Genomic DNA, 12,267 nt, shown 5'->3' on the forward strand with positions numbered 1-12,267 from the left:
TACCGCACGATGGACTGTTCAGGGAAAGTGTTGAAGTGTTTGGCAAGGTAGATTTTCAGAATACAGCTAGCATTAGGGCAGAACATTTTTGGAACTGATGTAGTTTTACTTAAGCTTCACATATATTTTTAGTGATGTTACACAATATGTTTTGCTGTCTAAAATAGAGTTTTTAATTGTGTGTTATAAGTGTTATGTACTGGTTCAAGGTATGAACACACTGGCTGTGCGGCCCTTTCTCGCACGCCGCTCATGAGACTCCACTTTTTATTCCTTCTCCCGAGGAGCGTTAAAGTTTCTCTTCCACTGACCCAATCGCTCCCTGACTGATTCGTGCCCCTTCCGCCGGCTGCCATGCAAGCAAACCACCAATGAGCGCCTGCTTTTTCTGCTCTTCCTCCTCACACGGGCGTCGTCATAGCAACCGGACATTGTTCTCACCCGTACCACCTCTCTCCGTGTGTTGGGAAGAAGCCAGCAGCGAGCTGGCGGGCGCGCACAGTTCGACATGCTCACTTTTGTCTCGTGATTCTCGTGCCAGCAATGTGGAAAGCGTGCCACTGCTGGCTGAGTGGAGGCGCCGACAGGCAGGACGCCGCGCGGCATGCTTTCAGCCAGCGTATACGTGCCTTCACGCAGGTTCACATCATTATATATTATTTTCTGCAGCTGCTTTCCAAATTAATCCTTCTAAGATTTTTGCCGTACATGTACTGTGGAAGTTTTCTGTCATGCAAGGTTATTACCATACGGGAATGGTATTGACCCTCTGTTTGAAATTTCACACCATAATGACGACACATGCTCAAAGCGAGGTGCTGCCATCTCCTAGGACTTACAGTAAGCGTTTGAAATTTGATTGTGCTACCTTCTTGTGGAGATAAACAGAACATCTTTCTAGCTTCAGCTTGTCATGCGGTGTGCAGTAACACACACCGCGCAACGTTTAGGTTGACTTCCTTTAACAGAGGAAGCCGACCTTAGCATTGACGCAATGAACGATAATTTGACGCGTAACACCACAGAGTGTGCAATAGAAGTTGGAGGTACGGTCGTGTGCAGGACACTGACAAGCTCTCCCGGGAGATGAAAAATCTCATTAAGAAACGTCCAGTCATGAAAGCCTCTATCCCAACAGACAGAATAGCACTGGCAGAATTTTCGAAGATCATCAATAGGTGCTAGGTAGCCAACATAAGAAGGTATGACATGGAGAGACTTGAACAGGCTCTATAGAATGAATGAAGTCTAAAAGCAGTGAAGAGAAAACTGGGCACAGGCAAAAACCACATATATGCACTAAGAGACAAGGAAGACATTGTCACTACCAGTATGGATGAGATATGGAATACGGCAGATTCTTCTAGACGCTTGACAGGGATAGTAGCAGAATCTTGGAAGAAGGCTAACATCGTCTTAATCCATAAGAAAGGGGACGTCAAGGATTTGAGAAATTATAGACTGATCAGCTTACCGTCTGTTGTCTAGAATCTTTTCACTCAGGTAATAGCTAATAGAATTAAGACAAACTTAGAATTCAATCAACCAAAGTACCAAGTAGGATTTTGTACAGGCCACTCGACAATAGACCATATTTATACTATCAATCATGTGATAGAGAAACACACGGAATATGACCAACTCTTTTATATAGCCTTGATAGATTGTGAAAAGCATTTGATTTGGTCGAAATCTTGGCAGTCATGCAGGCACTATGGAATCAGCACGTCAACGAACCATGTATAAAAATACTGGAAGAAATATACAGAGGCTCCCCAGCCGCCATAGTCCGTAAAAAAAGCAATAAAATTCCAATAAAGAAGGGTGTCAGGCAGGGAGATACGGTCTGTCTGGTGCTATTCACCATCTGCTTATAGGAGGTCTTCAGAGCCCTAGATTGGGAACAGTTAGGGAGAGTACTTAATGGAGAGTACCTTAGTAACCTGCCATTCGCCGAGGACATGGCAATGCTGAGTAACTCAGGGGATGAACTGCAAATCATGATTACTAAATTGGACTGGCAGAAGTGTCTCGGCAGAAAACAACGCTTTGTGATAGGAAGCAAGGCACTGGAAGAGGTAAAGGAATATGTCTACTTAGGACAGGTGGTGACCACAGATTTGAACCATGAGACGGAAGTAACTGGAAGAATTAGAATGGGGTGGAGTGCATTGGGTAGGCATTTTCACATCATGAATGGTAGTTTACCACTATTTCTTAAGAGAAAGATATACAACAGCTGCCTCTTATCAGTACTTACTTGTGGGGCAGGAACCTGGAGGCTTATGAAAACTGTTCAACTTAAATTGAGGACGATGCAGTGAGCCATGGAAAGGAAAATGATAGGTGTAACCTTAAGGGACAAGAAGAGAGGAGGGTGGGTCAGGGAAGGAATGGGTGTTAAGGACATATTAGTCGAAACCAAGAAGAAATGGGCATGGCAAGGGCATGTAGCATGAAGGCAAGATTATCACTGGTCATTAACCCATTGAGGGTTTTGGCTGTACATGTACAGTGGCGATTTTTGTCCTGCGAGGTCTTTGCCATACGGGTGCGGTTTCGATACTCCCTTTGAAATTTCATGCCATACTGATGACGCTTGCTTACCGAGAGGTGCTGCCACCTCATAGGACTTACAAGAAGCGTTTGAAATTTGATTGTGCTACTTTCTTGTGGAGATTCAAGCTTCAGCACGGTGTGCGGCAACGCCCTTTTGTGGTTTCAGTTTCGGCGCATGATTGCAATGGAGGAGTGCAAAACTTGTATTTCGTCTTTATCGGCGCTCCCTTGCAGGGTGGCAGAAGTTGATCTCCATCTTTATTGGTGCGGCTCTGAGCTTGTTTATTAACAATGCTCATGAGGTATTCTCGCTGTCCTTGTTTACCGAGTTTCCCCCGAGGTCTTCAGAAGGACGGCAAAGAGGCAATATGGCCAAATGCAACTCTTCGCTGCAAGAGGATAACAGACACATGTTTTATGTGTGCACACTAGGATAAGACGCTGCACATAAACCTGTGTTTTAAGGAATACCACACACTGGAATACTATCATTTTGCAGTTGGAGTGATGCCGACACCAAAGTACGGTTCCTGATTTTTTAAAATAATTTTTTCCCGACTTTACGCATATTGTACATTCAAAATCTGCAATAAAGCAATTTGACCATCTGGGAATGTTTTTTTTTCAAAAACATTCAACCCTCAAAGGGTGAAAGGAATACTCACGTGAATTTTCATAGGCAAGTTTACTCTGCCATACAAATCTCCTGTATACAGAGACAGCTTTGCGCTAGTATGAAACTCAGTAAATGCTGATAAGATATTTTATTTTGACTTTAAAGTCCATTTTCACGTGGCGCGCCTACTGACATTAACACTGGCATGGCGTCACGCAACAGTGTCACTTCTGTTGACTTCATGCACCAGTGTGGCTAGTGATGACGTGAGGTACCAAAACTTCCAAAATGGTTGTTCGTGTGTGACCAACGGAGCCAGGTACGGAGCAACCATGGAAATGTCGCGATATCTTGTGTGAGTGCGTGGCGAGAGGCTCGCTTCATGCTCTTGCGGTGTTATGACGTCAGGGTACAGTAAGAACCGAGACTAACTTTTAAAAATGCTCAGTAATTACCTTTCCAGGGTGCACTCACACTTACCGGTACATTTTCTAGGTTCTTGAGGGCTTGGCCTTTCATTTGACACAAAAAAAGCAACAACTGAAAATTTTTGCATCTGTACCTCTCAAGAGTAACAGACTGGAGTCCAAGAGAAGGCATGAGTGGGAGTCAGAAAGTTAGGTGGGCAGATGAGATTAAGAAGTTTGCAGGGTTGAAAAAAGTACAGGATTGGGATTACCGTATTTTCCGGTGTATAAGACGCACCTTTTTTCCTAGATTTTCGCTGGTGCGTCTTATACAACGGTGCGTCTTATATACGCAAAAAGTCTTCTGCGAGACCAATTTGTTTATATTTAATTTATGAGTACGATAAACTGAGCTCAGGGGCATTCGTAAATATATATCTAATTTTGTTGTAACAATGAAGCGGCTGCGATCTTAGATGTCAGCTACTTGCTGTTCAAGCAGCGCGGCGACCACGGAGATTACGGCCGCAATAAAAGCCACCACTGTCGCGTGCCCCATTGTACTGTTTGAATTGTTTGTTCTTAAACGAAGAATTAAACCCAAAGAACTGAGGCAATAAATAAAAAAGAGCACCACAACGGTCCATTGTAACGTTATAGCGCCCACAATATCAGTTACAAAAGCGAAAGTACCACTTCATTATCATCATCATCAGTTTCCGTGTGAGACGTCGCTGCAGTCCAGCAGTAGTCGCAGCTTCCGGCTTCCGGTCGCCATTTACGTTTTGTATGCGTGTACTGTGTAGGTGGTATCAGACGATCGCGTGATAACCGTGCGGCGCGGTCGTTGTTTATGTGTTCTCGCCAAGTCTGGTAATGCCCTAAAGGTATGGTAGCCACCATAGTACAGGCAGTTCCAACGATGTGCTTCAAGGTGCTTACAAGGCTGCGTAAAAGTTGCTCAGAGGCTGACGACGGCAACCCAGCGATGCTGCCAACCGAGGCGGAAGAACTTTTGACAGTGCGCCGGAGGATGTGGCTTAAAATCCAGTAGAATAAATAGTGGTTTTCTGCGCCTTAATAAAACTGCTGCTTACAGATATTCAGTGCCGTGCGTGACTACGCATTTCGCAATCTATGTACTCTGCGTGGGTCGTGTTTTATCATGTCGACTGAGTTAAAAATAGATGCGTCTTATACAAAGGTGCGTCTTATATATCATTTTTTCTTTCGAAAGTCGTAAAAAGTAGGGGGTGCGTCTTATACAAAGGTGCGACTTATACACCGGAAAATACGGTAATTGTCAAAACATGGGAGAGGCGTTTGCCCTGCAATGGGTGTAGTCAGGCTGATGAAGATGATGATAGTTGTGTAAAAATATTTACCTGAACCGTATTGAATAGTTTCCTGGATGTGAGGTGTTGAGGATAGAGTGAGTTGCGCTCTGGCCATTAATGAGTGCTGACGTTATTGTGTGACATTTCTTCCATGAATACCCACTTGCATTACCACATTATGGCTGTCTTATCATAAAGTTGCTTGGCATTTCTGCTGTGGTCTTTGCAGGGGAGATAACCTTTGCCGAGTTCACAGACCGCATGGACTTGTCCTTGACACCAAAGGAAGAGCATTGCAAAGAAGGTGAGTGTGTTAGTGCCTCATTGTATATTCTTCATTCTGTGCGTTTCAACTTTGCATTAGATCTATGCTATTCAAACTAGTGCCAACACAAGCCTGTATCACATCCGTGGCGGTTTCACAAAAGGTTCAAGCTCAGAATCAGTCTCGCATGCAGTGCTAGAGCTTGACACACTGTGTGTTCTTTCTTGTAATTGCATTTAGTAACTTGGTTCAGAGAACTGCCATTTTCTAGAATATATATCTTAAAAAATATATATGTTGCACAAAAGTTTAGAGCCCAATCCAACTGTTTGTGAAGAAGGAAGACCAGCGTAGCTGGGGAAGTGTTCCGATGGAAAGGCGTGGCGCATGCATTTGGCTTCATTTGCCCAATTTTCATTGGTGGAATTGGCTCGACTGCCACTGTTCCTATTTGGAGCATACGACAGGCGTCCGACTCATGGCAAGTCCAAAGAGCAACTGAACACATAGCTAGCGCGACCTCTTATATCACAACACAACGGACAAATGCAAGTGGTTGACGAGAAGTATTGGAGAATGACTATGACATGTTATTAAAGATGGCTACGCCAATTGCAGCACGTGCACTAGTGTGGATGCACTCACATGGCTACCAGTGTGAGCTAGGTCCTGCCATGAAAAGGGAAAGCCTAAGGTTCTGCGAAAAACGCTGTGTAATGCACACTTTCTACAACCCTAAGTTTGAAAACGGCATCAACCCTGCATTTCATACTGCGTCACAAGATGGTGCGAAGTTTTTCTGAATGAGGGTGCTTCCAAGTCGGTGCCACCTCCCCCGGGAGCATGTTGGTGACACCCTTTGTCTTGGTGAGCGCCATATTGGGTCGGTGTCGTTGACGCGGATGCCGCCTCTTCTTGTGGGCATGTGCAAACATGATGGTGGACATGTGCATGAAACTGCAGAAGTAAAAGAAACTAAAACATTATATTCAAGGCATCTGCCATAGTGTGCGTCTGTGTGCTTTGAAAGCGGTTCTGTCAGAGTTGTCGCCATCCTAAATCTGCCTACATGTACTCCTTGAAGCTAGCACCAGACAGCTTCACTGCAAAAAATAAAAATAAAAGGGAATTCACAGAAGCGGCCAGCGTTGAGTACAGTGCAAATTCTAATACTATTTTGGAGCAGTTGAAGCTCCTGCCCATAACAGAATTATATAAAGTGCTTGTCACTTCTAAATAAGTGAGTGTTAAAAATGGCGACATGTGTAAAGGACCCTGGAAAAAAAGGGCATTGTCCCATTTGGCATACGTAATAATTATCACTGAGCAGTATCTAATGGTAGGCCAAAGTAAGGGCAATAATTTATATCGCACATATTGCAAAATTATTCGAGCAATAAAGTAGCATCTGAACAAGCCAGTTTTGTTTTTTATGCACCTGCACAGAGCTGCTTTTTCAGCTTGGTGCCACTCCATCTTTGTGTCGGAAAAGGGCCCTTTCACTCTTCTATAAAAAAAAATCACAGCATATCCACGGAGTGAATGATGATGAGTGGGCGAAGCTGCGGAGGTTCATCGGTAAACCGTGAATCTTCCGTGAATTCTGCCCAGTACATCATCACCGACGTGAGATCGGGCGCGTTTATACTAAAGGTTCGATGAGTTATGACAACTTGCAGCTCACTTTAATTTTACATGTACGCTGTGAATTTTCATTGTTTAGAAAACCATTGCTTTAGAAAACATCTGGCATCTTTCGTTAAAGGGATACTGAACAAAAATTTGAAAAAGCTACGAAAACACTTGCATTCGACTCGGACGACATGACTGTTCCTAGAAACAGCGTTTATTTCATGTAATTTCGAGCAGTTGGCCGTATTTTTAGTGGATTGTGAGAGCGCGGCGGCTGCACCCCAGTGCGCTTGTCGACGGCCGTGACGTCGAATGCTCCAGCAAGAGGGGGGCAACCGGTACGCTCTCTCCTGCCCTGTTACTTCCCTTTCTCCACCTCTCCTCTCAAGAACACCTTCCCGACCGTGAGAACTCGTTTTGAGAGAGACGCGCGGCAGCGGGTGGCGGCTTGCGATGTCGATTGGTAAGCGATTTTGCAGCGAGCACGATTGGCGAGTCAGTATCCGCCGAGTTTCGCGTCACTTCCTCTCTAGTTCGCGGCGCGGCCGCTAGATGCACCAATTTGCGAAAAATGCATTAAATTCATTATTTTCTGCTAGTCTCTGGCTGAAATGAAGGTTGTTTCAACAAATTTCAGCACCCACTCTTTCAATTGGGCCATTTATCTCGGCGGCGAAAATTTTGTTCAGTATCCCTTTAAGCAGCTGGCGTCTTTTCGTTTTGCCTTAGAAACATCTGGCGTTCTTTCGTTTTGCTTTTAGAAAACATCTGGCGTCTTTCGTTGGTTTATTTCATCAATCAACGGCGTTTTGAACAAAATTGAACAAAATTTTTATTGTTTAATCACGCACAGGAGAAATCTCAGCAGGCACTACCTTGGAGGTAAACAATGGCTGCTAATGGGAATGAGAGACAGATGAAGTCGGCTTTTAGCTAACACTTACACTTCTACTTCTACTAACGTTTCCCTACTGGAACATGCCAATGGCTGCTAATGGGGAATGAGAGACAGAAGAATTCGGCTTTTAGTTAACGCGCACGCTGCGAATTTTTTATTGTTCAACAACGCACAGGAAAAATCTCCCACCGGCACCACCTTGGAGGTCAAGATCTGGTACTAGCGTTAGGACTGGTTACGCACTACTACGAGGGACGAACGGGTGCCGCCTTAAGGAGCTTCGCCCCTAAAACTGACATGGGAAAAGGAAACTTGTGTGTGCGACACTGCAACCAGGAGACACTGTATCTGACCTTGACTTTTCTCTGTGCAGCTGATCAAGAACTTGACGATGACTTCCTCCGGCCAAGCCATCGACGAGGCAGGGTATGTGATCCCTCTTTCACTGCATATCAAAGGCAAGCCAAATGAAATGTCACACACAAGCACTTCTTGTGACATACAGTACATGTCTGCTGGTGCCACGATGTAGCTGCATGGTGTCCCAGCTAACTCAAACCAAGATTAAAAATCCCAAGAGCTCTGGAAAAATTTTACATACCGAATATAAGTAGTTGTTGTCTGTACTTGCAATTTATATTTTTAATCACTAATCAATACTAATTAATTAATTTAATTTGTCAACTTTTTCATTATTACTTTAACTCTTTCATGCACAGAACTGCATTTTTGGCAGGAAACAGAGTTTCATGCAAAAAACGGTGAATTCTTTTTGAGAAAATGATTTTATCACAAGCAAAAAAAGCTGGCACCTTTAGTTCAAAAGATATGAGGTGGTCACCTCAGGTGACCACCATGCAGTAAGGGTCTACCATTCAATTTCGGTGGAAGGCTGCAAAACAGTGTTTTTTTTCCCTGCATGAACATGGGGACATTGTATGTAACCCCCTTCCATCTCAATCTTGAAGGCTCATTAAAGTATTTTGCAAAACTTCTCCTCAAAGCCCCAATAAAAATAATATATTACCAGCCTTCTAAGACCCTTCATGCATGGTGGTCACTCTGGATGATCACGAACTTCATCGACACAGCGCTCTGTGCTGACCAAGTACAGCTCCTAATTTCTAGATTCTGTGGTATTAGCTACTTATACAATGTGTTGTCGTAAGCTATCAACTTAATAAGAACCGGACAGACTTTCATTTCTGAAAAATATCTCGCGTTGATCGTGCAGCGCACCTTGAAGGCGACGGCAGCCGGATGAAAACAGGCGTAACCCGTAACATTGAAGCGCAAACGAAGTGGCATCATCTCTATCATTATGTTGAAAGCTTTAGAAACACGCCGTATAAAATGTAACGCGAGGGGTCCGTGTGCTTCAAGAGAAAAAAAAAAATGAAGAAAAGGTGACTACTGGGGGTGGCCACCGTGCCAGAAAGAGTTAATTGCTAACCGGTCAATTTTAAGTTGTATGCTGCCTCAAATACCATAAAAATGAGCATTTATATGGTGTTGATATTCGCATGTTTTCTTTTTATTTCCAAGAAATAACAAAAGCCTGTAAAATACATGAAATATGAAATGGACACGCACTTGCGCGCTGCTACGCAAGCATTCCCTAGCGGAGTTTGATGACGAACGTAGTTGCATGCCTTCATTGCTGGTGCTAGCTCAGTACAGGGCTGGTTCATGCTCTTTCATGGTTGTAGAATGAGAACTCACCACTTGCACATTGATAATGTGGGCCAGTCAGGGCAAGGCAGTTTAAAAGCAGGAAGACCATGACGGTGCACATAGGCCTTATTGCACACTCATCTCATTTTGTAGATAATTTCCTTTGTTCCACACGTAAGAGAAACACAAATTTTTTGCAGGCACATAACCCTGTAATGTGCTTTGGCAAGACCTATACAGTCAGTGCATGGTGTTGTCGACTCTGCAAATGATCTTGCTTGACTTCTCAATGCATAGATTTTCGGCAGACATTTCAGTGGTGCCATGCTCGGGACTGCCTGTTTCAGGGAACAGCCATGCCCGCCTCGATTGATCGGTAGGTGAAAATGGTTCCCGGATTGGGAGCTGTGCATGGCGACAGGAGGAAGGCTGTCAAGAGCTACCAAGTTTTATACGAGATGGGTAGCTGCACTAGGAAGTGACGCAGGGCTGGGACTCTAGGCCAACATACTGGAACTGATGTTTTGGCATTCTTTGCTGCCAATCATCGAGACAGCGTGTTCAATGCTGGTGCAGAGGCTGGGACTTTGAAGTCATCAGGGGTGAGAATTAAGAAAAAGAAAGTGAGATACACCCATATTACGTCCATCTGCATCTCTGTTGCATCTGCATCTGCAGACAAGGACAAAGCGCCAGTCCTTGTCTTTCTTGTCTTCGTGGTCCGTCTTCATTTGCGCTGAAGTTCTGTTCTTAAATGCATCAGGGACCCAAAAGATCTGTATTCGATCCCCGTTGCAGTGGTTGCATTTCGACGAAGGTGAAATGTCATGTGGTTTTGAACGAAAGAAGGGTAATTTTAAGGGCTCATTTTTCTTTGCTAGACACAACGTTAATTAGAACTAACAGACAACAAAGCCAAGGAAAGCATAGGGAATATTATTTGTAGTAATTATGATGTAAATGTGAAGAAAGTATAGTGGACGAAAAGACAACTTGCCGCTGGCAGGAACCAAACCTGCGACCTTTGAATAACACGTTCAATGCTCTGCAACTGAGCTACGGTGGCAGTCATTCTCCCGTCCGCTTTATGGGGTATATATGTGCATTTAAACCTAGGAGTGTTAGTCAGTGCCATTAGTAACCATGACGGCGAGTGTGGAACTCTTTTTGTGCCTGCTGGCGTCACAAAGCACGTGATCTAACTTGCTGCCATGACCGGCGGCAAGTCATCTTTTCGTCCACTTTACTTTCTTCACATTTACGTCATAACTACTACAAATAACACCTCCTATACTTTTTTTGGCTTTCTTGTCTGTTAGTTCTAATTAATGTGGTAGTTTTGGCACATGAAACCCCATCTAATTCATCATAGCTCTATTTGTAGAGCACCGGATGCATATTCAGAAGTTGCAGGTTTGGGCCCGACTGACGGAAAGTGTGTTATTTCATCCACTTTAATTCATTTCTATTTATGTGATAATCACTACACTACAGTTCAAAAAACCAATGATGTCCTCTATGCTTCCCACAGTTTAAGGGGAGACGTGGGTCTTAAAAAATGGTTTTTTAAAAGTTGGGTGAATGGCATGAAATTTAATACACTTATTCAGCTTTTTCTGCAGATTCAAAATCTCTAAGTAGATTTTTAATAGCTGCATTAGAACAAAAGATATGCAATTTCTAACCCATATTTAAGCATATTTCTTACGGGGATTTTTGGCAACTTTGCTTTGTCAAACACAAAAACAAAGTATGCGGAAAGATTGCCAGGAAGCTGGTCTAGCCGGTGATGCTATTTATTTTCTTATAATGTTGTTCACCAAATTGTAATTCTCGATTATCAGAAATAGTATGCAGCAAAAAAATTTCACTCACATTTACGTCTATTTATTTTGCATTCAGTTTGTTGAAGACAACCGGATTAGCATCACCGGCTAAACCAGCTCTCTGGCAGCCTTGCCACATACTTTGTTTCTGTGTTTGACAAAGCAAAGTTGCCAAAAATTCCCGTAAGAAATATGCTTTTAGAGATTGCACATCTTTTGTTCTAATGCAGCTACCAAAAATCTAATTAAAGATTTGGAATCTGCAGAAAAAATGGGATAAGTTTGTTAAATTTCGTTCAGTTCACCCAGCTAATAAAAGAAATGAAAAAAAAAGACCCGCGTCTCCCCTTAATTGCCTGTTCGATTCACTCGGTTTTGTCTAACAAAGAAACAAACCCCTCGAGCAATTCCCCTTCTTTCATTCTTGCATCTACATCAAAAGCTTGAAGACTGAGATTTTCAAAACAGACTTGGGTTTTCATGAAGTGGAAACAAGAGTGAAACTTTCTGATCCGCGTGCTGTGGACAGACGAAGTAAATCTCTCCAACAGCACATAATCTTCATTACTGGAGTGGTAGGAATACTTACTGTCTGGGGCAGACACAGCAATACCAGTGGTCCTTCAGTGTATGGCGTAGCACTTTTGATGGCTGCATCATGAGATACATCTGTTTTGATGATACACTAACAATTCGACACTATGTGAACGACATCCTCGAAAGCCTTGTGAGTGACGTTCGTTACGTTTTTCTTGCACTCCTATGGCACATGTGGTTCCAACACGGTGGTTCTCTTGCACACAGCCTCCTGAGATCCCACTATGGGAATTTGTCCAATATATTGGACACTAAGTAATGAGACAATACTCCTATGCCCATGCAGTCATCTTGAATACCCCACCGTCCAATTTATTGGACACCTGCTGGCACAATCTATGCAGCATTGATGAAAATACATCGTTCTAATTCCCGCCAAAACATTTCCAAAATGGCGGCATTCAGTGGCATGGTGTTTTATCTCATGTTCCAGAGGAGTAACCACTCATTCTCTTA

At 43.4% G+C, this 12,267-nt stretch overlaps 1 protein-coding gene across 2 annotated transcripts in view; it reads left to right on the forward strand.

Annotated features, from left to right (window-relative positions):
• LOC119390964 (general transcription factor 3C polypeptide 3) overlaps positions 1 to 12,267 on the forward strand; it is a 156,634-nt gene that overhangs the window by 24,155 nt on the left and 120,212 nt on the right. For both annotated transcript variants that reach the window (XM_037658677.2, XM_037658678.2), the window contains exons 4-5: positions 5,149 to 5,223; positions 8,088 to 8,140. In XM_037658677.2, the coding sequence (XP_037514605.1) occupies positions 5,149 to 5,223; positions 8,088 to 8,140 (128 nt within the window). The remainder of the gene's footprint in view (positions 1 to 5,148; positions 5,224 to 8,087; positions 8,141 to 12,267) is intronic.

The sequence above is a fragment of the Rhipicephalus sanguineus genome, chromosome 4 (assembly GCF_013339695.2).
Source record: "Rhipicephalus sanguineus isolate Rsan-2018 chromosome 4, BIME_Rsan_1.4, whole genome shotgun sequence".
Taxonomy (NCBI): domain Eukaryota; kingdom Metazoa; phylum Arthropoda; class Arachnida; order Ixodida; family Ixodidae; genus Rhipicephalus; species Rhipicephalus sanguineus.